Genomic DNA, 26,306 nt, shown 5'->3' on the forward strand with positions numbered 1-26,306 from the left:
ATCACCTCTTCACCTAATCTGAGTCTGCACCCATACAGCTGATATAGCTGTAAAAAAAAAATGATAATTAAGTGGACTAGATCCTACATTCAATTCACGATCACTGATCTCAAGCGGAACACTGATCACAGCCTGAAAATCATACTCTATCTCCCTAGGCTTTTTGCCCTCTCATTCAGATCCTTTTCTTGTCTCTTCCCTTCTTCTCATTCCTCCACCTTCCCTCCCCTGCCATTTAGACTCATATGATAATGTTCCTTCATATTTTAATGAGAAAAATAGAAGTGCAGAGACTCTTCACAAGCTCCCACATTATCTGCCATCTCTGTACCCACACACTCAATATTTTCTCCTGTTAACATGGATGAACTTTTTGAGGTTTTTTTTATTAAACCAATCCCTTGTATGCTCAATTCCATCTGATCTCATCCAGGCAAGGATATCATTCCAGTAATTCATCCCTGTCTGCTGAATCAAAATTTCTTGTTTTCTGAATTATTTTCCTTTACATACATTATTTCATCTTAAAAACAAACATCTTCTCTTGACTCCATTTCCCCCTTCCAACCATTATGTTATTTTTTTAACAAACTCTCTGAAATAAATGTTTATATTAATTATCTCTAAATTAACTCCTCCTACTCTATTAAACTCAATCCATTAAGGTTCAGCCTCATCACTTATTGAAACCAACTCTGATTGAAGTCAACAAATAATTTTCCTACTCACTTCTGTTTATTTTTCATATCTCCGTCAAATCCCATTGAAACATTTGGACATTACTAAATCAATTTCTCTAATATATTCAAGTCACTGTTATATCACTTATCATGGTTTTAATTTTTATTTGTGTATAATTCTTTGATTTACCTTTCTCTTCCTTAGTAAACTAAGTTCCATAAGGGGAACAGTAATGTCTATTTTTCTATCACAATAATATGGCTCGTGTCTAGCACGTCTGGTCCACAGAAGGCTGTCAATAAATATTTAGGGAGATAAATGCTTTATTATCACCAACCCCATCTTATATTTGGGATTAGGAGACTCCTAGAAGCAAATATAAGCTGAAAGGCACAATGTGGATTATTGGTACAGTAAGGACTAGGAGTAGTATAAAATACTGATTTCCATTCTACATTTTAGAGTTGCTTTGGCCTTATAGACCCACCACTATTTAGGGATGGAAAGAACAAACTATACTATCTATGCAATGTCGAGTCCTCCCTGTATCCAAAAAAGCTTAGCTGCCAATTCAACAGAGCTGCCCGGCATTGTCAATTACTCTGGTTCCTGTGTACAAAGTGTCCAGGGAGAAGGGCATCTGTTTGAAGTTACATCCCACAGGGGTGCATCACTCATCAATGATTTGCAAATTATGGACCATGAAGACTATTGGGAAGAGTGAGTAGGAGGATCAATTTAAGGTTTGAACATTAAAATTCACTGTCAGCTGAAGACCAATAATAAACAGAGCAAAAGTACTCCAAGAATAAAACTATGAGGCAAATAAGATTTGTGTTAACACAACTTTTAAGGAACATTCTATATTAAAAAGATCTATGGGCACTAGCTGGAAAGCTCTACATTTTGAGAATAGTGAGCCATCAGGCATCATTGTCATGAGATACACAGTCATTTTCACCACTCTGTGAGTGACTACTACTACTAGATGATAATATGATCCAAATGGTACACTCTGAAGATAAAAAGAGGCATTATTAAAAATTATGCCTAGGATTGTCTCAGGCAAATAAATAGCATTGGTCACACTTTAGAAACCATCCTCTACTCATTATACATAGAGAAAACCAGGTGTTGATTCATGCAAATAACTTCATTAGGCAAATCAACAATAGCAGCAACAGTCAGACACTGCTACAGGTCTAGTCTGGGTTCTATTCATATCATTTTGACCCTGAATAGTCATGCTAATACTTATCATGTCCACTAGTTAAAAGAAAGTAACAGTCACTTCCTTTGTCTAGTTGTTTTTCTTGCCCCTTCTCACCTGATCTACAATCTTTAGGGAGGGCCATTTTTATTTCCAATTTAAGTTTAACCTGAATGTTAAGAAAGAATCTACCCTTCTATGATAAGCTAACTCAAATAAAATCATTCTTCAAATTTCCAGAGGCACCCTCTTCCCAAAGGTACATTTCCACGAACCATATCTTCTTTATCCAAGACTGAATTCTATTTATTCACTGAATCAACATAGCAAAAGCAAGACACTAGCCACAAAACTTTATTGTAGGGATCAATACATATATCCTCTAAGAAATATTTTGAGCCATTCAGTTGATGTTCACATCAGAATCTGTTTTTGGTTTGTGTGGCAAGAGAAAATAAAGATTATTGCAAAATCATGAATCATGTCCAAAAGGCCTGATTAAAAAAAAATCTATAAAATGGAAGAATTACATACTGCCAGCTCTACTGTGTCAACAAGCATTGTACAATTCAAATTCAATGAGGAGGATGCTGGCAAGTGGGAGTGAACAATGTATTATAAAAAATGTTGAGTCAAAAAATGAAATACAAAAAATAAAAAATAAAATTTTGGTCAGAAAACTGTGACTACATAATACCATGTAAGGATGTCTACTAGCTGCTTTCTTTAACTAGTTGATAGTTTTCTATTTATTCATAAGGAAAGTGGAAAATACTCTGATTTTAAGTGGATTCTTTCTTCTCTGCTATCTAGAACTCACTAACACGTGATCTATCCTTGTCAATCTGTAGAAATGAGGAAATAAAAATCAGTGTCTGGCTTTCAGTGGGACACTCACAACACCCGAATGAGATCCAGAGTAATCCTAGATCGGGGGATGTCAATGTTCAGTACTCGGACTTCCACTCTTTCTCCAGGGCCCAGTCCAAGACTCCTTCTCTTTTTTGTTTTAGAAAGTTTTGCTTCTGTTACATTTCGTATGGGGATCAACCCTGATTTTCCCACTCCTATATCCACAAAAATCCCAAACAGAGTGGCATTCTCAACTTTGCCTGTAAGAACTGTTCCAACCTGCAGATCTTCCAAGCACACTATACTTCTCTTGAAATCAGGTTTATCAAACTCTGTAAGGGAAGAGAAAAATTTATGTAACTAATAATGCATTGTACTTCTTAGATACAATATAACTTAGTGGATCAGCACTGACTACATATTGATTATATGCTCAGACCAATATTAGACTTTGAAGGAGGACATAAACACAGCAGAAGACATATCCCGGTTTGAATTGTAATGCAAATAATAATAATAATAGAGCTTATGTAAAAATAAATAAATAAATGAATAAATAAGAAAAAGAAAATGCACTCTATAAGAAATAGCAGTCACAGAGTAGAAATAATTTGAGAAGATTTACTTAATTTCTTCTCCCTGAACTCTATATCACTTATGTAAACATTTGCACTACTCATAGTCTTCGACTATATTTTTCTTTGTAAGAAATGATGACCACATTATTTTTGGTTAATGAATATACATGCTTAAATCATAAACACCGAGAAAGTAAGATCCTTGGAGACTGGGAATTTTGTTTTCAGTGCCTGAATCCTTAAGCTGTATAAAAGTGGCAGAAAAGACATTAACTTTTGGTTAAAGGTGGATGAAATTCAAATGTTCTGTCTTCTAATTTTTTCCTGCAAAACTGGAACTCAGGAATCAATTCTTGTCCATTTCAAATATATTTATGGATTCTTGATTATACAAAATTTATGAATTATGATTCTGGATGTCTTGGTCAGGTACCCAAACCATCTAGAACCCAACCTTCTTTTTCTTCTTTCAAATTCAATTCATCAAACATATATTAACTCCTATTATTACCTCCTGGTCAGGCACTCTGCTGGACACTAGAGATACAAAGATGAAGACATTAGATCTCTGTTCTCAAGTGCCTACAGCCCCCTCATTCCTTGCTTATCCAAGCATACATTTCTCTGTTCACTAGTACTCACTGTCCCCTAAGAGGTGGACATAAAGCATGCCAAGGAATCATTATGGCTCTAGTTAAAATAAAAAAACAACAACTCAGGTTTTATGAGGGAGATAGTGAGAACTAACAGTTTAAATGGACCTGTGAATTATCTGTGGCCTCCATTTATCCATGCTCTTCTTGGCCCCCTTTCCTAGGATTACTGAGTGTTGACTCTAATAACAAAGAACACATTCTATGCTTGGATCTCCTTTTACTAAGACCTCATTTTCCCCTCCACCCAGTCCATTTCCTTTTCCTCCACAGCTGTTGGCTTTATCCTGATTACTTGTTAGAGCTATCCTTTACATTTGTATTAACAACTGGTCACCTCTTTGTTCCCCTCCCCCAGTTCAACCACACTAAAACCAGGATCTTTTAAAAATTAAGCTTTTTCCTGTAAAACAAAACAAAAGTCCCCTTTAAACCCTAAATCTCATTTTTCCTCATTAAAAAAAAAAAAAGAGAGAGAGAAAGAGAATATGCTAAAAGTGGAATTGATTCTGTAGAATTTCACCTGATGCTGAAGCAATGAATTCCTAAAGCAAGAAGCCTACTGTAATGTAATGTTACACCGGGCAGCGACTATGTCAAAGCAAAGTAAAACTAAGTCGTTGATCAAGGCCAGAGGTAGGATGGTCTCTGAGGCCCTATAAGGCATTGTTTTTATGCTTGGAAACTCCCCCCCCCCACCCTTTTTCTTACAGCGGTCCAGCTGCTGCAGATTCCCCAAGGGGTTCTGATCAGCTGCTTAGTTTAATTCCGCATGGAAAATCAGAGTCAGAAACTATTTAACATGTTCCTGAAGACAGTCTGGGCCACTGAGAAATCAGAAAATCCTCCATATACCCTGTAAACTTTAACACTTTGATAGCCAAGGCTGTGTATTCAGGCCACTGTCACCAGACTGCTCCTGATGAATCCCACTATGGAAACTAACTTGCAACCAGAGTGTTAATAAAAATGGAATCGATTATGTCACTGAGAAAACAGAAGACAGGATGAATATAAGGAAAAAAATGAATCAGCATTAAGAAAGGAAATACTTTTGAGAAAATGGAGAAAAGAAATGTAACATAAATACTACTATGTGGAAACACCCAAAATATTATCTACCTTCTCAACAAGCGTGACTATTCTCCCTTCACCTTGGGAGTGACTGTCATGTAGCAAAATGACAGTTCTAGATATAGTGAAAATTGTGACTTTTGTTGCTTAAAGACACATATTTGAAATGTCACTTAACATACTGATAAACACTCTAGTAACTGGAAAGCTCAGTCCAAAGCCCAGGCTCATCTATGTTTCTGCTGAACAAAGGGCATCTCAGGTAAGAATCTCTACTTATCTTGGTTGGCTAAGTGGAGGACATAATTTGAGTGCTGATCTTTTCTCTAAGTTCACCACATAAGTGGGATGATGGTGCGATCAACACCATAACAGAAAAACAAAAATGGACAGGGATATCCTGGTATAGGATACCTGTAGCTAAAGCACATTTAACAACCATCCACAGCCATGGCATAGGCCTGCCACTTCAAACCCCCACCCTGTTTGAGAACCACTGCTCTATGTAGTATTTCTGCTACACATATCCATGACATTCACACACAAAGAATCAGGCTTCCAAATGGAGATGGATATGTTTGTTGAAACAGTTATTTTGTGAGAAGGACAACCTGGAGGGGTCTATGCCCACATTTTTGCCATGGTCTAACTGGGTGTTTTATTTATTTATTTAATTTAGGACCTACAGAACACTAGGGAATAGTACAATGAATGAACTTGCTGGGTGTGTTTTGAAATTTCCTTAAATCTTTTCAAGGAAACATGCCCAACTATCTTACACTGCCTAATCCAGACTGAAAAGAGCCAAGCACTATATATGGCATCATCAAAACTAGTTAAGAGACAAGTGTGCAGATTCATTTAAATCTCAGGGGTTCCTAGTCAAACTTCCTTAGGAAGTAGGTCATTTAATACCTTAATTCTTTTTCACCGGTCATTGCTCTCAACAACTATGGCTATTATACTTCCCTCACCCCTACCTGTGCTGAAAGCTGAGAGTACTTTTAATTAGAAGTAAAATCAACAGAGATATCATCTTATTTGTTCAATGTGCTCATTGACACTGAATCCAGAAACTTGGAAGGCTGTAATTTAGGATGAAGATTCACATTTTAGTTTGTGAATAGAATGACTTACCTTGCACTTCTGTCTTCTAGGATATAAAAACAGTGTACAAGAAGAATGACAAAAAAATGTGTGCCTTCATGCATAAGCAGGACATATATAATGCATCTAGTCCAGTGATGTGACAAATGAACAGTGGGCAAGGAGTCTGGAGACCTGGTTTTCAGCTTTGGCTCTAAACTAAGTATAAGAACTTTGAAGGACGATTACTAAGTTCAATTTTCTCATATATAGAATGAAAGAATCTGTTTTATTCATGGCATAGAGCTGTTATGGGGGTCAAAAGAGACAACATAAGCTACATAAGACCGAGGTGTTATAATTCAAGTTCAACTCACCTGTTCGAAAGTCAAAGCTTTCAGGCTGGCTGAGACCATCTATGATGACCTGTAAAGTGTGTGCTGTTGTCTGCAATCTTTCAGCAGTTTTCTCTATTCCTTCCTTTTCAAGGGATGAATTTATTTTTTGTTGCATTTCAGGCTTTCCAATTTCACACAGTGTCCCTCCAATGAATGATAAAAACCTTCAGTAGAAAGAAAAGCCCCAAATTTATCAATAATATTACTTCTTTCTCACTATCCTTACACAGATTTTCTTAAAATTTATTCATTTCAGATTTATAAATTGCCATCTCAGATCTACACAACACCATACATCAATCAATCATTCTTTAATGAGAATCTACTATGAGTACCATGCTATATAAGAGGTGATCTATCTTGAGTGGAGGAAGACAGGGGCAGGGAATGGAGTTGATTGAGGTTCTTATACTTTTTTTAAATGAAGCACTTGCTCACAGTCAGCACCAGAACATTTTACAGTAATGCTCATTGTAGACTAGTGTCATATATATTTTCTAAATAAGGTTGTTTCCTGAAATTTCTGTTAGGATAACATTTGAATTTACATGAGCTAATAAGAAAACCATTAATTGGTAATACTTTGGTATTATCCAACAAAATATGCATCAAGCATTGCCAGCTTCTGACAAATGATTTGTTGTATTCATGGGTGGTATCATTGCTTTTTACTTTTATGTAGCTGTGATGGGAGCATCACCTTGCAGCCCACTTTTAGGCCTAAAGACTCCCTAATTCCATCAAGTCTCGAATTAACTAAATTATATCAAGAACATGCAATATTCAAATTCAACAGATGAAATATGGAAGGGGAGCTAGGGAAAGGGTTTAAAGGTAGAGCATGCACTTAGCACATATGAGGCCCTGGGTTCAATCTCTCTCTCTCTCTCTCTCTCTCTCTCTCTCACACACACACACACACACACACACACACAGCAAAAGTGGTGGCATATCTGAAACAAAAAGTAATTTACTTCCAAAATGGAATCAAGTTTAAGACCTCAATTGTATAATCTAAAGATGAATATTATCTTTATATATTTTATGCATGAAATAGCTACAACATTTGCCCAATAAACAGAGCTGACTTAAAAATTTCCTTTTGCTATGTTTACTATTTCCCTTGCTTGTACAGCTGCCTCTCAACTACTTAGCTTTGAAGTTCAGAAATGAGTAAGAGAAAAAGACAAGTCAAGTAAAGGGTTAAGACGTATTTTCCTTCAATTTCATGTGAATATTGGGCTGTAGCTTACTTTCTGACATTCCTTGGCTGGGTATTTTTCTACTTCATTAAGTTCCATTTCCTATGATTAATGGCACTTTAAAAACGTCAACACAGTAATCAGACAGACAGTGATACTAATGCCCTCAAATCCTTTCCTCTAAGGACATCTCTTGAATACAAGAAGGGAAAGGAAAACTGTTGGAAGTTTGTCTACAGTCAGGACTGGGATGTATCCCATTTGGCAGGCTGCTATGTCATCACAAAAGGAATGGATATATAATTCCACGTTTTTATTTTGCATTGTTGTGTTCAACTAGAAAGTGCCTCTTCAGCAGTACTCTGGTAATGATAATCTGGTATCTGGTGGAGAAAGCTCCTCCATCTCTGATTTAACTAGGGTGTCCCTTTGAGTTCAAAGGAGCCGCCCTCCTACATTTCTAATGGCCTTTTTGTGTGTGTAAAAATAAAATAAATATTTCCATATTCTTCAGTATCCAGCTAATCTTTTGAGAATATATTTTAGTAAATGGTTTAATAAAAGATAAGGAGACTTAATGTCCTTCTTTGGAAATGAGCTTCTATCCAAACTAGAAGCCAGTTTGTAAGTCTACAGCTTCCCCCCAGCAGGCAGAGGCAGCCGGTATCAGTGCTGACGGATGGGCAGTAGCACATAGGGTCTGGTGACAGGGCACAGCTGTTGGAGGTCTGACTGACAGGGCAGATGACACATGACAACCTCTGCCCACAGCCAACTTCCTTACACAAGTTTCTAAATAATTCATACCCTGCTGAGCAGGCTTCCCTGGTATTCACTGTCTTGGCTTTATTGGTCTGCAACTGGCTACTTAAGCAGGACATCTTTCAAATCCTCAAGATTCTGGCTTATAACCATCTGTTAAAATGCCCAAAAAAATGTATTCATGGGCTGTAAATCTATAACCTTGAATGGCATTTTACAATTAATAGAAGTAACTAAACAGTAAAAAGTTCCCAAAGCACTGTACATCTTGGCCTCAATAACAAAAATACACACTCAGCAGGCCACTTGGAGAATTTAGATTGTGTATCTGTGTGTAAGAGAGGAACTAATTGCTACCAAAGTAACTTCCATATAAAGAATTCTACTTATAGTGATTGCAGATCTCAGAAGAAAATTGGTCTGTTTAACCTGGGTGCCTATTTCACATACCATTTTCATTCTTACACACACAAGCCTGAGGGCACTAGTAACTGAAATCAATAAAAAAAAAAGTACCAGGTTGTGTTCCTAGCTAATGCTTCACATTGATCAACTCTAATTTTAAATGACTACAGAGCTAAGTTGAGTGCTTTTTTACTTTGAAAACTTTCTTAAAGAAGAAGGTTACAAAAAGAGAAAAACAGCAAACCAAAGGGGAGAGGGACTATAAAATGAACTGGGAGTAGCACTAGGATTGACCTCTCCTTACTGGCTTTCAAATATATTCAGATGCATATGGTAGGAAGCAGTGCTTTCTGCTTAGTAGCCATTAAATAGACATATGATTCTTATAGAGCCTAAAAAAAATTATTCTACATATTCCAAATTTTCACTTTAGAATTGAGAAATAATACTCAATACAAGTATTTCCTAGCTCAAAAGTACTAAATTAAAATGACTTTAAGAAGCTTGGAACACAGAATGTAAGAGAACATGTGCTGATCAGTAGGTGCATAGCATTATGTTAGCTGGGTATTCTCATTTAATCAGGGCAACAATCCTAAAAGGACAATAATCCTGTATACTATCATACAGAAAAGAAAAATTAAGGTTCAAGGGAGGTTAAATAACTTGCCCAGGGCCATGTAGCTATTCCTACTAACTGGAGTTTCATTCCACATACAGGTTATCTGTCTGTATAACTGAAAGCACATAAAAATTAACGTGTTGTATTTGGTTAAGATAGAAAACACAATATTATGGATAATATTTTACCAACATGATTTAATGGAAGATTACTTTTAAACACCAGACAGTTAACACTGAGTAAATCCCACAAAGAACTTATCATATACAAGCTTTTAAATAGACAAATTCTCTCCAAAGTTAATGAGTTATTAAAGTCATAGTTTCATTTTCTCCACTGTCTCTGGAAGGCTTTTTCAGCTTACTAAGGACTGCTGCTAGAGCTTCTGTTTTTATTTAATATGTAATTTCATCCATCTTACTTAAAGTAAGAAAGTAGCATAAATGCAACAAATAAGCACATCATGTTCTTTTAGCACACATCTGCACAAAGTTAAAATACAGACCTTGGAACAGAGATAATGCTTATTTTTCAAACAGAAAGCTACATAACTAAATCACTCAAAGCTATACAACCTAAAATCAGTGATATGTCCAACAGAGACTTGTTACAAATGCAAGGCTTTTCTTCTCAAAGAATAAGAACAGTCTTTATATATATAATTTTTTTCCCCCAAAGAAGAATAAATTCTCAGAATTCACAAGACTTCAGACATAGCTGTTCAGTTTTATGTAATCATTTCCAGCATGGAGATTTAGGCACTGGGGACTCAGGTTCATTACATGAAAGCAACATGATACCTACAGAGCACAGAAAAGCCTGGTGATGCAACACAAGCACTAAAAACAATTTCGTATTAGCATGTGCTTCGTGGGCAATGCACACACAACCCATACTTCCACCAGGAACCTTGCTATCCGGCAGAGAACTTCTAGCTGTCCACCCATACCTTACATTCTCAGACGCCTTCGTACTTGTTTAAAATGTTTTTATCCATTAATTTTACTCAATTTTAACATAATTTCACCAATAAGCAAAAAATTAATGGCAAGAACACCATCATTTTGGAAATGAATAGGAACAAGTTCCAATTTGTAAAACAGTGAGAAATGTAGTGTTTTTTTTTTTGTTTGTTTGTTTGTTTGTTTTGTTTTTTAAAAGAGAGCTTACACTTTAAGAAAAAAGTCTGGACTTTAAAAACTCTGATTATAGATTGAATAGGGAGACATGAATGAGAAGTCCAGCATTACTTTGTTATTCTAAAAATACATATATTTTCAAATCAACAATATGTTAACATGAAAGACTGAATATAAGTTCAAATGAGGCAAAGGAGAAAAATCGCTCCTCCTCTGACCTTATCTACAGGAGAGCTAAATTCCCTCTGGTGAGTGTGGGGCAGCATGGATGGAGTTGAGCTTAGAGAGAGAGGGCCAACTTTACCACATCTGCTGCTCTAGTGGTCAAATCAAAGCGACAGCAATGTGAATTGTACTTTAATCATCAAAGAATCTTTTCAAACTTCTAACCTCCTTGTTAAACCAAGACACTTAACTGGGCCAGAATCCTTAAAAATCTATGTTGGTGTAAAACCCACAAGGAGTTGTAAATTCAAGGAGAGTACAGTTAAGAAGAGCCCCCCAGAATACCTCCTTACTACAGAAGCTAGTAAAGAGCTAATGAAAATAATATCTAAATGGCTTTTCTCAGCATTTGATCAACAGAAAATAAGCACAAATAACTCTTCATGAGAATGTACAGCTGACTGGACTTAATCAAAATTAACATATTATCAACAGATAAATAGTTTAAAAATGTAACTGGTTCAGAGAGGGTGGCGGGCTTGTTCTGAAAGCTTTCACAGACTGATCTGAGAGTACAGTTTTAAATAATGTGCAGCTACCTGGGCTGGGTAGGGTACCTTTAATGTTATTGCTTGGTACCATTTGGAATGTCTTTGGAGCACCTCTTGCACTGAGGAGTAGCAAAAAAAACAACCCAGATAAACCCAAACAAAAACACACTGTCATGGATTAAAGAACACAGGTTCTCCTGCCAAAAGACTGCTTTATAAGATCATATTGTTACCTGCTTTTAACTTCTGAAGTACTAAACATTTCCTTCTTTTTTAAGAATCTGTTACACTTGTGCAGAAACTGGATACTCACTGCATGCTGCATTAATTGTATGTGTGATAACATATACTTAGAAAGCTGTTTCATTTTAAACTTCTTATTCCCTAGTAACATACTATAGGGAATTAACTGTTAGAAAAAAAAGTGCCAGTTAAAATGTCTTTACACAGAAATCTTCTAAAAGTTTAAGATTTAGGATGGTATTATGGTTTGGATGTGAGGTGTCCCCAAAAGCTCATGTGTGAGACAATGCAAGAAGGTTTAGAGAAGTGATTTGGTCATGAGATACTTAATCCAACCAGTGAATCAATTCTGTGATGGGATTTACTGAGTGGCAGCTGAAGGTGGGGAGAGTATGGCTGGAGGAGGTAGGTCTTTGGGGGCATGCATTTTGGGGTACATATTTTGTATCTGGCCAGTAGAGTGTATCTTATCAGTCTGTCTCTCTCTCTCCTTCCTGATCATCATGTGACCTGCTTTCCTCTGCCATACTCTTCTGTCATGTTGTTCTGCCTCACCTTGAGCCTTAAAGAATGGAGCCAGTTTTTTCTAGGTTTCTCAAAAACCCCAACAACTCAGTATTACTTAGTTTGATCACCTTCTTTCCAGAGAGTATTGGTTGTTTTTAAACAGGGACCTCTGAAACTATTGCCCTCAAATAAACTTTTCCACCTCTACAGTTGTTCTGGTCAGGTCTTTTAGTCACAGTAGTGAAAAGCTGACTAATACAGACGGTCTTCCTTTTAGAAATAGGGGAAGACAGTACTCATGTAGTTACAACATAATATCTAAGATCAGTAGGATAATAACCAATGTTGTATTATCTATTATCATTATTATCTATTTCAGAATATCTTGCTATATATGATAGATTGTGGAATTATAATTTAAACACCAAATGTACAGCCAAATGAATATGAGTACATAAAAAAGGAAGGTGTTATGCACTGAAAACTACTGTTGCTCTAAAGATGTCTAAACTAGCGGAGCCCAGTGGCATACACCCATAATCCCAGTGGCTCTGGGAGGCTGAGGCAGGAGGATTGCGGGTTCAAAGCCAGCCTCAGCAAAAGTGAGGTGCTAAGCAACTCAGTGAGCCCCTGTGTCTAAATAAAATACAAAATAGTGCTGGGGATGTGGCTCAGTGGTCGAGTGCCCATGAGTTCAATACCTAGTACCAAAAAAAAAAAAAAAAAAAAGTCTAAACTCTGTTTTAGGAATTGCCTTAGAAACAAATTTACAAGTGACATAAAAAAAAAAAATCAGTCTTCTCATATTAAGAAAACTTCATAGATTATATATATAAATATACCAGAAAAACATAAAACAAAAAACCCTAACAACTCAGTATTACTTAGTTTGATCACCTTCTTTCCAGAGAGTATTGGTTGTTTTTAAACATACACACCCCTACCTCAAATGGTAAAGATTTGCTTAAATCAAAGCTTTTCAAAGGAATGCGACACAATGCTCAGGTCAACTAAAAGCAGTTTGGAAAGGCACACCTAGGGCTGGGCATGATGGCACACACTGTAATCCCAGAGACTCCGGAGGCTGAGGCAGGAGGATCACAAGTGCCAGGCAGTTTTTCTGGAACCTCAGGCCTCAGTGAGATCCTGTCTCAAATAAAAAAATAAAAAGGGGTGGGGATGTAGGTCAGTGGTAGAGCACCCTAGTTTCAATCCCCACTGTGGCAAAAAAAGAAAAGCCTACTCAGCTTATTCAATAAATATTTATTTCATGAAGAGGAGACCATCAAAGATCATAACAGAATCTTTGCCATGAATGAGATTATAGTCTAATTTAAATAATGACAGTATAATTGAATTAAAGAATCTTCTACTTACATCTATTTTTTTCAGAGGCAAAATTTTCTATTTGGATAAATAGATACTTTTAAAGTGCTCAACAAAGATGATTTCACTTAATTCTCTCAAAAATTTACTGTAGCTGTAGATTTGCAGAAAAAGGAAGCAAACCTCAGAGAAACTAAGGGACCAGCGCAAAGTCACACACTGAGACCACAAGTTGTAGCTAAGGTAAAAGTTATACATCACATCGTCATTAGCACTTCCACCTCCTTACTTTGGAGAATTTTCAATGCAGACAGAAGATTTAGATCTTAGATAAAATTTGGCACCCAGGGCCCCTGCCTGGGAACAATTTATTATTATTTTTAAACCGAATTTGAAAGAAAAAAAAAAAACTTTGGCCCTTTTTGAGTTACTGAATAAGAGTTGGACAAAATTAAGTTAGTGGTTTCAAAGGCTGCAGACTCTCTACAGCTCAAAAACACTGTGTTTAGAATTAATATAATTTAATTTACTGCCTGTAAAGCCATGATGTGGATTAGTGCCTGTGTATTTGAAGAGACAAATAAAAAAGTAGTATTCGAAAAAACATAGGAGTGGTGGAAAGGCTGAAATTAAACAGTTCTAGCACGAACAGGGATAAAACCCACCTCTTAAGGGTAAGGACTTTCTTCATTGGGATACAGTATTCTATTATGAACATGAACCTGTTAAAAAAATAATCTTATTTATTATTATGTAACATCTTCATTTTAGTAACTTCTTGGCTGTTCCCTGAATGGGCAGAGACACTGCTATCCATTTAAAGAGTGGGCAACTGAACTCAAAGTCACTTACTTATGGTGACAAAGTAGATTACTGAGGTAGCAAAAGACATGCTGAGATTCAAATCCACATCTAGCCTTAGGAACAAAGAAAGAGGAGATAATGGGAGACCAAATCAATACCCTCCTGAATTTTGGGCTCCAGACTTAGTGGCCTAAAGTTAAAGAGAAGACAAGGAGAAGGGCAGACACATGCTTTGAAAATATAAGCCTGAAGCAAGCTCAAGGTTTATTGTAGGTGGCTGGCAGTTCCCTCTCCTCCCTCAGTGGGTACTAACAAGTTGCTCCAGATATGCAGGAGAAAAACCAGCATGTTCTCCAGTCCCAAGAGCCAGTATGAATATAAATTAACAATGTTAAATGCTCCAAATTACATCTAGATCACATGACAAAACAATAAACTTCCTCCGAGTCAAACTGTTGTGATATCCCCCATGTTTTCTTTTATGGCTCAGCTTGACCGCACCTTCTCAATCACAATCAAGGGATCAGCCTTAACTGCAGCAGCTATACTAACCTATTTGTCCCAAGAGCTAAGGATTCCACATACATTAACTCATGTAATTCTATGAGAAAAGTGTATTATTATCACCATTTAACAGACAAGAATACTGAGGCACAGGGAGGTTAAATAACATTGCCAGGTCAAATAGCTATATCAGACCATCTGACACTGCAGTGCCTCCAGACTGGGCTAGGGCAAAGCCATGTCCACAGTCTCAGGTCCTTGAACTTCATACCCATACTCCCTTCTACTAGCTTTGTCAGAAACTTTGTGTGGATGGTATGTTGAACATTGTGTAAGACATCAGAAAGGATAATCAATTCCTAAGAACCTGAGAGCCTAATCATCTAACTCTAAAGTGGATGGATTCTCTTTTATCACTTTTCTCTTTTGTGAGGGCACTTTTGAAAATATGAATTTACTTCCTGGGAGCTAAAGTATGCTATTTAAGTTTTAACTATTAATAAAAAAATCACTAAACAAAAAATTAGGACTCTGTCCATTTAACATCTTTGACTTTTAGATTTAGCCTCTCCTTTATAATTCTTTTTTAAAAATTTTAATCACATATTCTATTTAACCAGATATATTCAACATATTGTTCCTACATGTAATCAATGTGAAATTACTGAAATCTCCTTTATGATTCTTATTTTTATGAAAAGGCAATCTAATATTTTTATTATATTTATTTTTTAGTTTTAGGTGGACACAATATCTTAATTTTTTATTTTTATGTGGTGCTGAGGATTGAACCCAGTACCTCATGTATGCTAGGCAACCGCTCTACCACTGAGCCACAACCCCAGCCCCAATCTAATATTTCCTAATGATAGTTCTATTAGAAATGAATGCAGGATAATGAATTGATAGAAATGCCAAGTAAATTGCTTGTCAAAATCCAGCAATGATTCTCCCTAAATTTTCATGTCTAAAATACTGTCAATTATTCTGAGACAAATCTAGAAAAATTCAAGATCTTTCAAATATGCAAATAAACTCTTAGGTCTATTTATCTAGTTGTCATTTATCTATTTATCTAGTTGTCTATTTATCTAGTTGTCATAACTTGCAGTTGGATTTCTTTTCAGGCTAGTCTTCCATAAAGAAACATGTTTTCAGACTATAGGAGTTAGGTGGCATGCCACTGCAGAACAAAGCTGTGGTGAATTTTAGATATGTGAGGAGTGGGAGGTGAACTCAGGGACATACCCCTCAGAAGAATCACAACTGACAAGGTCTGGGGCTTCTGATTGCTCACAGTTGAAACTATGAAATCACATGTGTGATTGGCATAGGTCTACTCTTGTTTTTTTTTTTTTAATTGTGTGTGTGTTTTTTGTTTGTTTGTTTGTTTAAACCCAAAAGCAATTTAAACTCTCTGTTTTATAGTTGTTTACTAGCTAGAAAACTTCTTTCCTTACTTGGAAAGAAGATTGAAGGCCATAAAACCTCTGAAGGCAATTTCAAAAGTGAGGCTAAATCCTTGAACAGAAATGAGAAAGAGCCAGAGACTGGAAAGCGCCTACTCAGGGTCTTCAGTATTGGCCATTGGTCAATATCTGGCTTGACTTTTTTAGCTCCATAGCAGGGACCAGCAAGGCAGGACCTCCCAACCTTCCTCCCGCTAGTCCCAACTACTTCTAACCCAGGGCACCAGTTAGGGTCCATCTAGCCACTGATCTGATCAGGGAATTCTTGTGTATCAATTGTGTTGATTCTTGTTTTGCTCTTAAAAATCTTACACAAGTTTTTAGTAAATTAAAGATAAATATTGCTTAGATTTTTTTTTTAAACAGAAGCTTATTCCTTCTGTAAATAAAGATTTTGTCAAGTTGATAAGATCATTCCTGTTCCAGACCTAAATTTTAAATTCATGGTTCTTTATTCTCTCAAAATATACTTTTCAGGCCACATGCTGGTAATCCCAGTGAGTCTGAGGCAGGAGGATCAAAAGTGAGGTCAGTTTCAGCAATTTAGTTAATCCTGTCTCAAAACAAAATGTAGCTTATTGGTAAAGTACTCCTAAGTTCAATCTCTAGCACATACACACGCACACCACACACACACACACACACACACACACACACACACACAAACACTTTTCAGCATTGATTGCTAAGGGTGAGAAACAGGCACATCAGCAACAATAAGGGAAATTACTAACATTATAATACAGCATTAATGCAAATCATTCCTTGATGTACATTTATCTAGTATGTGATAATGGTACTACAATGTCATATTCCTGTTACACAGGCTGTTAACTACTTCTAGAAACTAGTCCTAAAATTTCTCCCTAATGGCCAACATGGAAATAACAAAAAATAGCTAATGTTTCATCAAAATGAGTGCTGAGTGACAGTCTTGACATTAAATTTCCTGGTATTTTTCAAGAGTACAACTTTCAAGCTTAACTATCTGGAGTGCATGAAATTCTTAATGTAACAGATTCTTTGGGAGAGTGCCAGGTCTTACTGGGACACATACAAATCAGTATAATCTATAGCACAAAGCACGACTTCCTGGCACCTTACTTAAAAAAAAAAATGGGGGAGTTGGGGCAGATTGGATACACACCTTGGTTCTCAAGATCAACCCAAATGGCAGGAAGAAGGAAAGGAGGCATGGTGGAGGTGGGGTGTGGGAACCCCTACATAAGCCATTCTGGGCCTCATTCTAACTCATAACATAGCAGCAATTTTATTCATGGCTTACAGTAACCAACATAATGAAATCACTCACATGTGGACACACTATGACTGCTTGATGATGACAGAAAACAGGAAGAAATCCTCCTTCACAGACTGTCTCTGGTTTTCCAGTGTATAAAATCTAGGATGGCTTGGGCACTGGACGCAATGCTTTGTGAAGGCGAGTGGGATTCACTTTGGAGAGATTCTGAAATCCTTTCTATCCACAGGGAAATCTGAAAGTAATTCCTCAATATAGGAAAAGGCAATGCCATGAAAGAATGATCTAGATGTCCTAGCAACAGTTTTGCTTGTACAACTGCATTGACCTCAGCCAGTGTAGATGATAAAAATATTCAGATTGAAGTAAAGCTAAATATTTCATTTTCTTCTATTAAAGTGTCAATTCTTGAGTTCCTTTTCCTCAATGTTCTTCTATAGACATCTTCTATTCTCTATTTCTACCATTTATTCTTTCAAATACTGCCCTATCGGTCTTTGTTAGGAGTTGGGGATACAGTGGTAAACTAGATTCTTATGGTCCCTATTCAGAGCTTACAGTCTACCATTATAAACTAAACTTAAATTTAACTGTCACTAACCTAAGCATATCTGGAACTGAATTTTCAGATGCATCATTTACTTTATGGGGGCAAGGATAAATGGAGAGGTTTACAGCTTTAAATATGATATTCTACTGTCATAATTTTTTGACCGCCTAAGTTGATTATGAATAAATGGGACAAAAGGGAGTAATGAGGGTCACATTAAAGAAACTGTTCAATTAAATTTTTTACCTATTATTCTTTTCTTGATTTTAAGCAAGATGGGTCTTCTTTTAAGATCCCTCACCTCTAAGATCAGTTTAGTGTTCCCCAACTCCTGAATTCTTTATGGTACCAATATTTACTGTATGAATTTTGTTGTTATGATTTTATTAATTATTTGGACCATGTAGATCACTGTGGTAGTGCCTAAATAAAATAAAAATGAACACAGGCCATTTATGACCTCCAAGAGTCATAAAACTTAAACTCGCAGAGATAGGCACAGTGGCTCATGCTGTAATAGCAACTTGGAAGGCTGAAGCAGGAGGATTGCAAGTTTAAGACTGGCCTGGGCTTCTTGAGACCATGTCTCCAAGAAAAAAAAAATTAAAGAGCTGAGAATGCAGCTCAATAGCATAGCAGTTCTGGGTTCAATCCTTAATATAACAAAACAAAAACAAATTAAAAAAAACTTATACTACCAGGTACTATAATAGACATCAATAATAGACATCAATAATTAGTTATGAGCTTGGTGGAGGTTCTAGCTGCTATCCGTATACCCCTTGACAGAAGCACGGTCCTCCTCTATCAGGGAAGATTGTCCTCTTTGACCAATTGCACAACTTTGGGAGGTGAGTGGGGGAAGGGACACCCACTTAGCCAGCCAGATCAGTTAAATAAACTCTGGCAATCAATGAGATGATAGAAATCGCAGTCAGACTGTCCTCACTTCTAGGGCCCTTCATGAAATACAAACATCACTCAAGAAAGAACTCAGAAAGACCTCACAAGGTTAAGGATGACTTCAGAATTGTTGGTATAATAAGCTGAAGGGATGAATGAAATTATCTGAGATGAAGAAGACTGTAGTTGGAGTAAGATTCAGAGGAAAGACCTAAGGTTAAGTTTTAAACATGTTAGATTTGAGGTGCTAAGTAGGTAGCTATATATACAGTATGAAGTTTGGAAGAATGATTTGGTTTAAATATAGAAATTTATAAGTCATATTCTTATGATACTTCTGCAACCATAAAACTGAAAGAGATTACCAAGGGAGTGATCACTATTTAGTTCTTTAACTTCTTCCTTTCCCTCTCCCCTTCTAATATAGTAAACTTCTACTTCATTTTCTACATCTTATTTTTGTCATTCATAACCAGCTACTGTCTTTCATAATCTTCACCCAATCTGTCAGCAAATACTATTGAATTTACTTTCAAAATGTACAGAGAACATATGCACTTCTCACCACTTTTGCTGTCATCTGAATGTCAATCATCATCATCATTCACTTGGATTGCTGCAATTCGTATAACCGATCTCCCTCCTTCTCCCACTGCCTCCTATCTTCTATTGCTAACACAGCAAACAATAGGGTCCTTTTAACATGTACATCAGGCTCTTTAGCTCAAAACCCAGCTATGATTTCTGAGTTCACTCAGAATGAAAATCAACTCCCCGTAATACCTCCCAGTAAGTTGATGGTGTCAAATATGGCAGCAAGGTTAAGTTGTTTAAGGATGAAAGAGTTTACTGGTTTTGACAATTGAGAGGTCACTGATTGAGAGAGTAATTTCAAAACATGGACAAGGATGAAAACCAATCTGTAAAGGACTGGGAGAAAGCAGGCAGTAAGAATTAGAGGCAAGTAGTTCTGAGAAATTTGGCAATGAAAAGGAGGTGAGGTGGACTAGAAGTTCTAGGGAAAAGTAAGACAAAAAGTGGTTGCTATGCTTAGCTCTCAGGGAGTAAGGAATGGGGAGGTTGCAGCAGTAAGTCTGTAGCCCTCATTTTAGTCCATCTTAACTGAGGGCTACAGGTATAAGTGGAGACATTAAAATACTAGAGATTCACATAATTTTATAAAGCTAAAAGACCTTATTCATTTACCTGCCACTTTCTGCCTCATTTTTAGAAGTGGAGTGATTATGACACACAATTACAACAATAGCCGGGGCCAATAGTTCTCAGCAGCAGCCTGGGAGGTAGAAACAGAATGAAGAAATGAAGGTAGCTTAGGTAAGGATGGGACACAATGAATAAAGATAAGGAGACAATCAGACAAGTGGACTGTAAGGTAGTTTTGAATATTTTCCAGTGAGATAGGAAGTAAAGTCATCAGGTACAAGAATGTTCATAACATTTTTCTCATAAAAGCCAAACTGAAAATAGACAAGTTCCATGTGATATTGGGAAAATATATATATTTCATCTTTATCCTATTTCTCAGAGAATGCTCCTGAAACCTTTGTAATGTCGGGATAAAAGTGTCTTTTGCATGCTAATGAAATGACTGGTGGCTAGGGGTCCCTAGATAGCTTCAAGATGGGGGTTGTTCACCAAAAAAGCCAACTATGTGATTAGAGGATTGGAACTTCAAGCCCCATGCCGATCACCAATAGACAATGATGTAATTGATCATGCCTCCTCAAAAAACCAGAAGTACTGGATTCAGATCACTTTCCAGGCAGCTGAGCATGTGCAGGTACTGGGAAGGCAGTGCCCGCGGAACAGCACAAGTTTCCATGCCCCTTATCCCCTACCTTGTCCTATGCATCCATTCCATTTGGCTGTTCATTTGTATCCTGGAAATATCCTCCATAATAAATGGATAAACATAAGTATTTTCCCTGAGTTCTATGAAATGGCAAATTAACTAAACCCAAGGAGGGTGTCATGGGAACCCCAATTAATATTTTCTTTCTTTTGTTTGTTTATTTATTTATTTTTGTGGGGGAGGTACTGGGGATGGAACTCAGGGCCTTATGCACATTAGGGAGTCCTAATTTGGAACAGGATGGTCAAAAGCCCAAGTCACAATCTGTGCTTGTGATTTGCACTTGAAGTAGGGGCAGTTTTGTGGGACAGAACCCTAAACTTGTAGAATCTGACACTACCACTAGGTAGATGGTGTTATAATTGAATTAGAGGGTGGTCCAGCTAGTATCTGCTAAAGAATCAGCTACAGAATTGGGTTTTGATGACACACATTTTGGTGACCAGGGATCTCAGAAATATTCTATATCATACTGAGAGTAAAGAATAAAATAAACAGTTGGTTTTCCTGTATCTCTTAAAATTTATAAATAGAAGAATAGATAAGCTACAGTATGCCCTCACAATGAAATACTATTCAGCAATGAAAAGGAACAAGCTGCCAGTATGTGTTACAAGGTAGATAAAATTCTAAACATAAACATCATGCTCTAAGAAGCTTTACACAAATGAGTCAGATATAAATTTAGAGATACGGAGAGAAAATTGAGTGTCTAAAGGAGAAATGTTCCTGTTAGAGTATGAATGGGTAGCTTGTGAACAACTTATAAGCTAGACAAAAAAGCCTAAAGGATAGAAAGGGACCAAAATGTAAGAGAACCTAAACATCCCATAAATTACTTCATAACTTTTCAGCTCTAAGTTTTCTAGAACGTAGCAAAGCAGGAACAAAAACCAAATAGAAAAAGACCATTAACCACATGAAGTTTCAGGCTAACATTGATTAGAATACAACCCTCAAGTGTGTGATCAACCTATCTACCATGTGATCATCCAACAGAGCACACAACCACCAGATGTTGATATCAGCAGAAACCAACAAACCAGACCAGACTGCAGTCTTGGGGAAGGCCAGGCCCTTTGCATCATATTCAACTGTTATGTACCCTAAAAAAACCCAACCTTATTCCCTGGTGGTGGGTATGTCTCAAGATTCCCTGCATTCTGTTCTGAGAATGCCTATCTTCACCTTTCATTTTCTAATAAAGTTGTTTCTTTCTTCGCTAAAACCTGACTCTTTTCTAAACATGGTCAAGAGATTAGAAGGTCCAAGCACAGGTCTCCTCTGTCTCTGGAGAGACCTCTTCATACCCGCTTCTGGCGACATGAAGATAACTGTGGTATTGCTTACATGAAGTTCTAAAAGTAAAAAACTAATTAGAACAAGTAGTTACTTCTGGGAGGCTGGAGCAGGATTGGCAGGGAAGAGAAAATGTTTGGGGATGCCAGTAATATTCTCTTTTTTTATAGGGGTTTGGGTTACACAGATGTAGGTATATATCAAAATTCAGCTAAAGTGCAGTTAAAATTTAATTGTCTATGAATTTTGCCTCAAAAAAATACTGTAAAGAATCATCAAAATATAGTTAATTGGGCTGGGGATGTGGCTCAAGCGGTAGCGCGCTCTCCTGGCATGCGTGCGGCCCGGGTTCGATCCTCAGCACCACATACAAAGATGTTGTGTCCGCCAAAAACTAAAAAATAAATATTAAAATTCTCTTTTGCTTGCTCTCTCTCTCTCTCTCTCTTAAAAAAATATATAGTTAATTGTATTCATGATGAAGAATTTAGAGGAAAGTGTATTAATGTCTGGAATTTTTTATTTGTTCTTATTAGTTATACATGACAATAGAATGTATTTTGACATATTATACATATATGGAGTATAACTTCCCATTCTTCTGGTTGTACATGATGTAGAATTACACTGGTTGTGTAATCATATATGCACACAAGAAAATAACGTCAATGCATCCAAAAAATAAGAAACCAATTGAAGAACAGATGGATATATATGGGGAAAAACTGGTAGAATAAAATGTAAATGATAAAATCTACATGTGGGTATAGAGGAATTCACTTTAGATTTTTTTTCAACATTTTGTTTGTTTACATTTTTTCAAAATAAAATGTTGGGGGAGAGGGAGAAAGCACTATTTTGAGGTTAACAGAATATTATTTTTTACTTTTCCCCCTATTTTCTAAATTCACTATAATGTGCTCTATCTTATAAATTAAACAGTTTTAAAAGAAAACAAACCAATGGAATTTACTTAAATAATTTCAAGACAAGTTTCATATCCATTTTAAAGTCAATAAATTATTCATTATTTTTTAACTCACTATAATATAATTCAGCAAATCACTGGTTTTGAACTGATTAAAAAATTTTAAAGCTAATTAAATGTGCTATTAAAAAGTTATTTTTTTCTTTTAATGCCTTATATTAAACTTCTCTTGTATTCAAAAACCTCCTTGTATCACTCTGTGTTAAACTGTAAAGACACATTGTTTCTTAGATTCTGTAATAACTTACCAGGACAGTATTTCTTAGGAACTCTGAATTGGCTGTTTACTTTCAAAAGTGCTTTAACTTTAGAGAAGCATAAGATTATGCCAGGTGCTAGTCAATTGTGTCCTGTTAATTTCCAAAACAAACAGAAGAGAGTGCCATGCAAATTCCATTACACACACTTAACCATTAGAACCAGGGTTTATTAGCTTGACACTGATCCAGGAATAATGGTTTCATTCCTCAATGAAATAAAATAATGTGCCACATAACTGAGCAATGCGGAACTTCTAAAAAATGTTGTCATGTTAAACATAGTCATATTTTTCAATTTCCATTATGCCCAAACAAAGGTCATTTGCTGTAGAGAATTCACTACGGGCATGGAGAATTCTTACATGGGCTTCAAACTTACCTCATTGCTATATCATATGATTCTGGATGAATACAAGTCTGATCCAGAGGATTTGGCTTCAGTACAATATCCATTGTAGTTTTGCTCTTCTTTTTGCCTTGCTTCTCACTTGTGACCTCTCCTGCTGAAGATTTTACAGCAACCCCTTGAATTTGGCTTGAAGATTCAGTTTGCTGACTATGGCAGTCATTTAAAACCCAGAATAAAACAAATTTTAAAAAGAGGAAAGGTTGGGCAGAAAAGAAAAGACACTTTAATTAAAGGCATGTTTATTTATCTGCCATAGAAATATACACTAACAGCAACCATTCACTTCACAGAAACTATCACTTATGTGTTTAAACCATTGTTAATAGATCTTTCTGTTAGTTAAAGCCAAAAACATTCTTAACTGATTCAGTCTGTGCAATTGGCATTCTACGAGAGAACAGAAAAATGCAAATAATATGATGATGATTTCTCAGTTGAAGAAAATCCCAAGTTTTCAAAAGAACCTAGTGAGTACAGAATAAGATGAATGGAAAAAAGACTCACACCTGACGTAAATAATTTTTTAAAAACCTAAAAATCTTTCAAGAGAATAAAATGACAAATTGCAGGCACCTTTCACTTTTTATTTCTTTTAAAAAACTATTGGACTTTTTGAATAGAGTGTTCAAAAAACATAAAACAAATAGAGAATTATTTTATCATCAATTTTATTTCTGCCTTCAGGATTCTGTGATCTACTTGGAACTTCCACCACTCCATTGTTCTACAAGACTTATCCATGTTTTGGTACTTAAAACAGTTTCTCTTTTACATTTAATCCATTTGGAATTTGAGTATAACAAGTAAAGTGGGATTACAGCATCCTTCACACATATCAAACTTTTGATAGTTGTCATAATGCCATTTATGGATAATTTATCAACTCTTCCCCAGTTTTTGAATTGTTACTTTTATTATAAACTAAGTTCCAACTACATTTCAGACTCTATTCTGTTTTATTTATTCTATATCAAAACCACGTTTAAATCATTAGTATGTTTATTATTAAGCTTTACAATATATCCTACTATCTTGTGGGGCTGCTTTCCCTTTAGTCTTTTCTAGAATAAAGATTATTTTTTCATATAACCTTTATTATAATTCTGTCAAGAGAAAAAATACATATCAATAAGTTAAGTAATCCCACAGGAGCAGATACATAAAAGCTATTTTTTTCATAATTATAAAATGCTAAGAAGTTTATCTAATTTCTTTGCTTTTGTGCTACCAGGATTAGAAAGTAAGAATTTAGGAGGAGGGGCTGGGGTTGTGGCTCAGTGGTAGAGCACGTGCCCAGTACATGTGAGGACCTGGGTGTGATCCTCAGCACCACATAATTAATAAATAAATAAGTTAAAAAAAAAAAAGAATTTAGGGGGAATGCCAGGGAGTGAGTGATACTGGCCAAATTATATTGTTATATTGTGTACACGTATGAATATGTAACACAAATTCCATCATTATGTATAATTATAATGCACCAATAAAAATGTAGAAAAAAAGAAAGTAAGAATTTAATTACATAATTGATAACTAATGCTAAGGGAGGAGTTATCAGCATGAAGTAGTCAGTGCTAAAGCATATTTGACACCTCATCTCAGACCATTTCTTCCTACTACACTATACTCTAATCATGCTAGCCTTCATGTTGTTTCTCAAATATACCAAAGTTGGTCCTACCTTAAAGTTTTGCACACTCACTATTTGCTTTCTCTCTGATCCTGGTGCAGTTGGCCCCTTTGTTTCATGTAAAACTCTACTGAAGTAACTTTTAAATAAATAACATCTAAAGCATTTGCCCTGCTCTCCAACACAATGTCACATCTTTGTTTTAATTTTTATAGCACTTATGTACTATCTGAAGCTATTTATTTTACTAGTTGATTATATTTTTCAAACTTCATGATTCCATGAGAACAGGGAATTTGCTGACTTCATAATTGCTGCATTCCCAGTGCCTAGCAAAAAACAGACACTCGACACATACTGAATGAAGGCATAACAACAAACGGGCATCTAGAATTTATGTCAGTCATAGGCTGAGTAACCATCAAAAGAGAGAAGGAAGAAAATAGTATGAGAAATACACTTTTATAATCACCTGCAAAATGTTCGAATATAATCCTGGTTAATTCTGATGAAACCAGCACACTGTTGGAAGGATTTTGGACCCAGCCCTTTCACTTTCTTCAGCTGTTCTCGGTTGATAAAGGGTCCATTTTTCTCTCGCCATTCAATAATATTTTTGGCTCTGTTGGCATTGAGTCCTGCAATGTGCCTAAAAAAAAATAAGTAGACAAAATGAATAAACTGGGAAAAAGCTCTCATCTAAAAAGATAATGATATAAAACATCTGGTCATAAAATCAATTGCAATTATATATTATATGACAAAAGTTAATACAAAAGGGCATTAAACCAAAAGGGCAAACAGGAAATAAGGACAACAGAATGCAAAAATAATGACAAAACCAGACGCTGTCAAAGAGGCTGGTAAGTGGTCAACACTGATATAAGGGGAAAAAAAATTCT

The 26,306-nt window shown here is 36.1% G+C and overlaps 1 protein-coding gene across 2 annotated transcripts in view; it reads right to left on the bottom strand.

Moving 5' to 3' along the window:
- Positions 1-2,229: 2,229 nt before the first annotated feature.
- The window catches only part of Srbd1 (S1 RNA binding domain 1), a 226,249-nt gene continuing 202,172 nt past the window's right edge, over positions 2,230-26,306 (bottom strand). For both annotated transcript variants that reach the window (XM_027934616.2, XM_071601541.1), the window contains 4 exons: positions 25,877-26,053; positions 23,745-23,921; positions 6,512-6,696; positions 2,230-3,075 (listed from right to left, as the gene is read on the bottom strand). In XM_027934616.2, coding sequence (XP_027790417.2) covers positions 2,786-3,075; positions 6,512-6,696; positions 23,745-23,921; positions 25,877-26,053 — 829 coding nt within the window. In that variant the 3' untranslated portion in view covers positions 2,230-2,785. The remainder of the gene's footprint in view (positions 3,076-6,511; positions 6,697-23,744; positions 23,922-25,876; positions 26,054-26,306) is intronic.

This window comes from Marmota flaviventris, chromosome 14, assembly GCF_047511675.1.
Source record: "Marmota flaviventris isolate mMarFla1 chromosome 14, mMarFla1.hap1, whole genome shotgun sequence".
In the NCBI taxonomy this organism is placed as follows: Eukaryota; Metazoa; Chordata; class Mammalia; order Rodentia; family Sciuridae; genus Marmota; species Marmota flaviventris.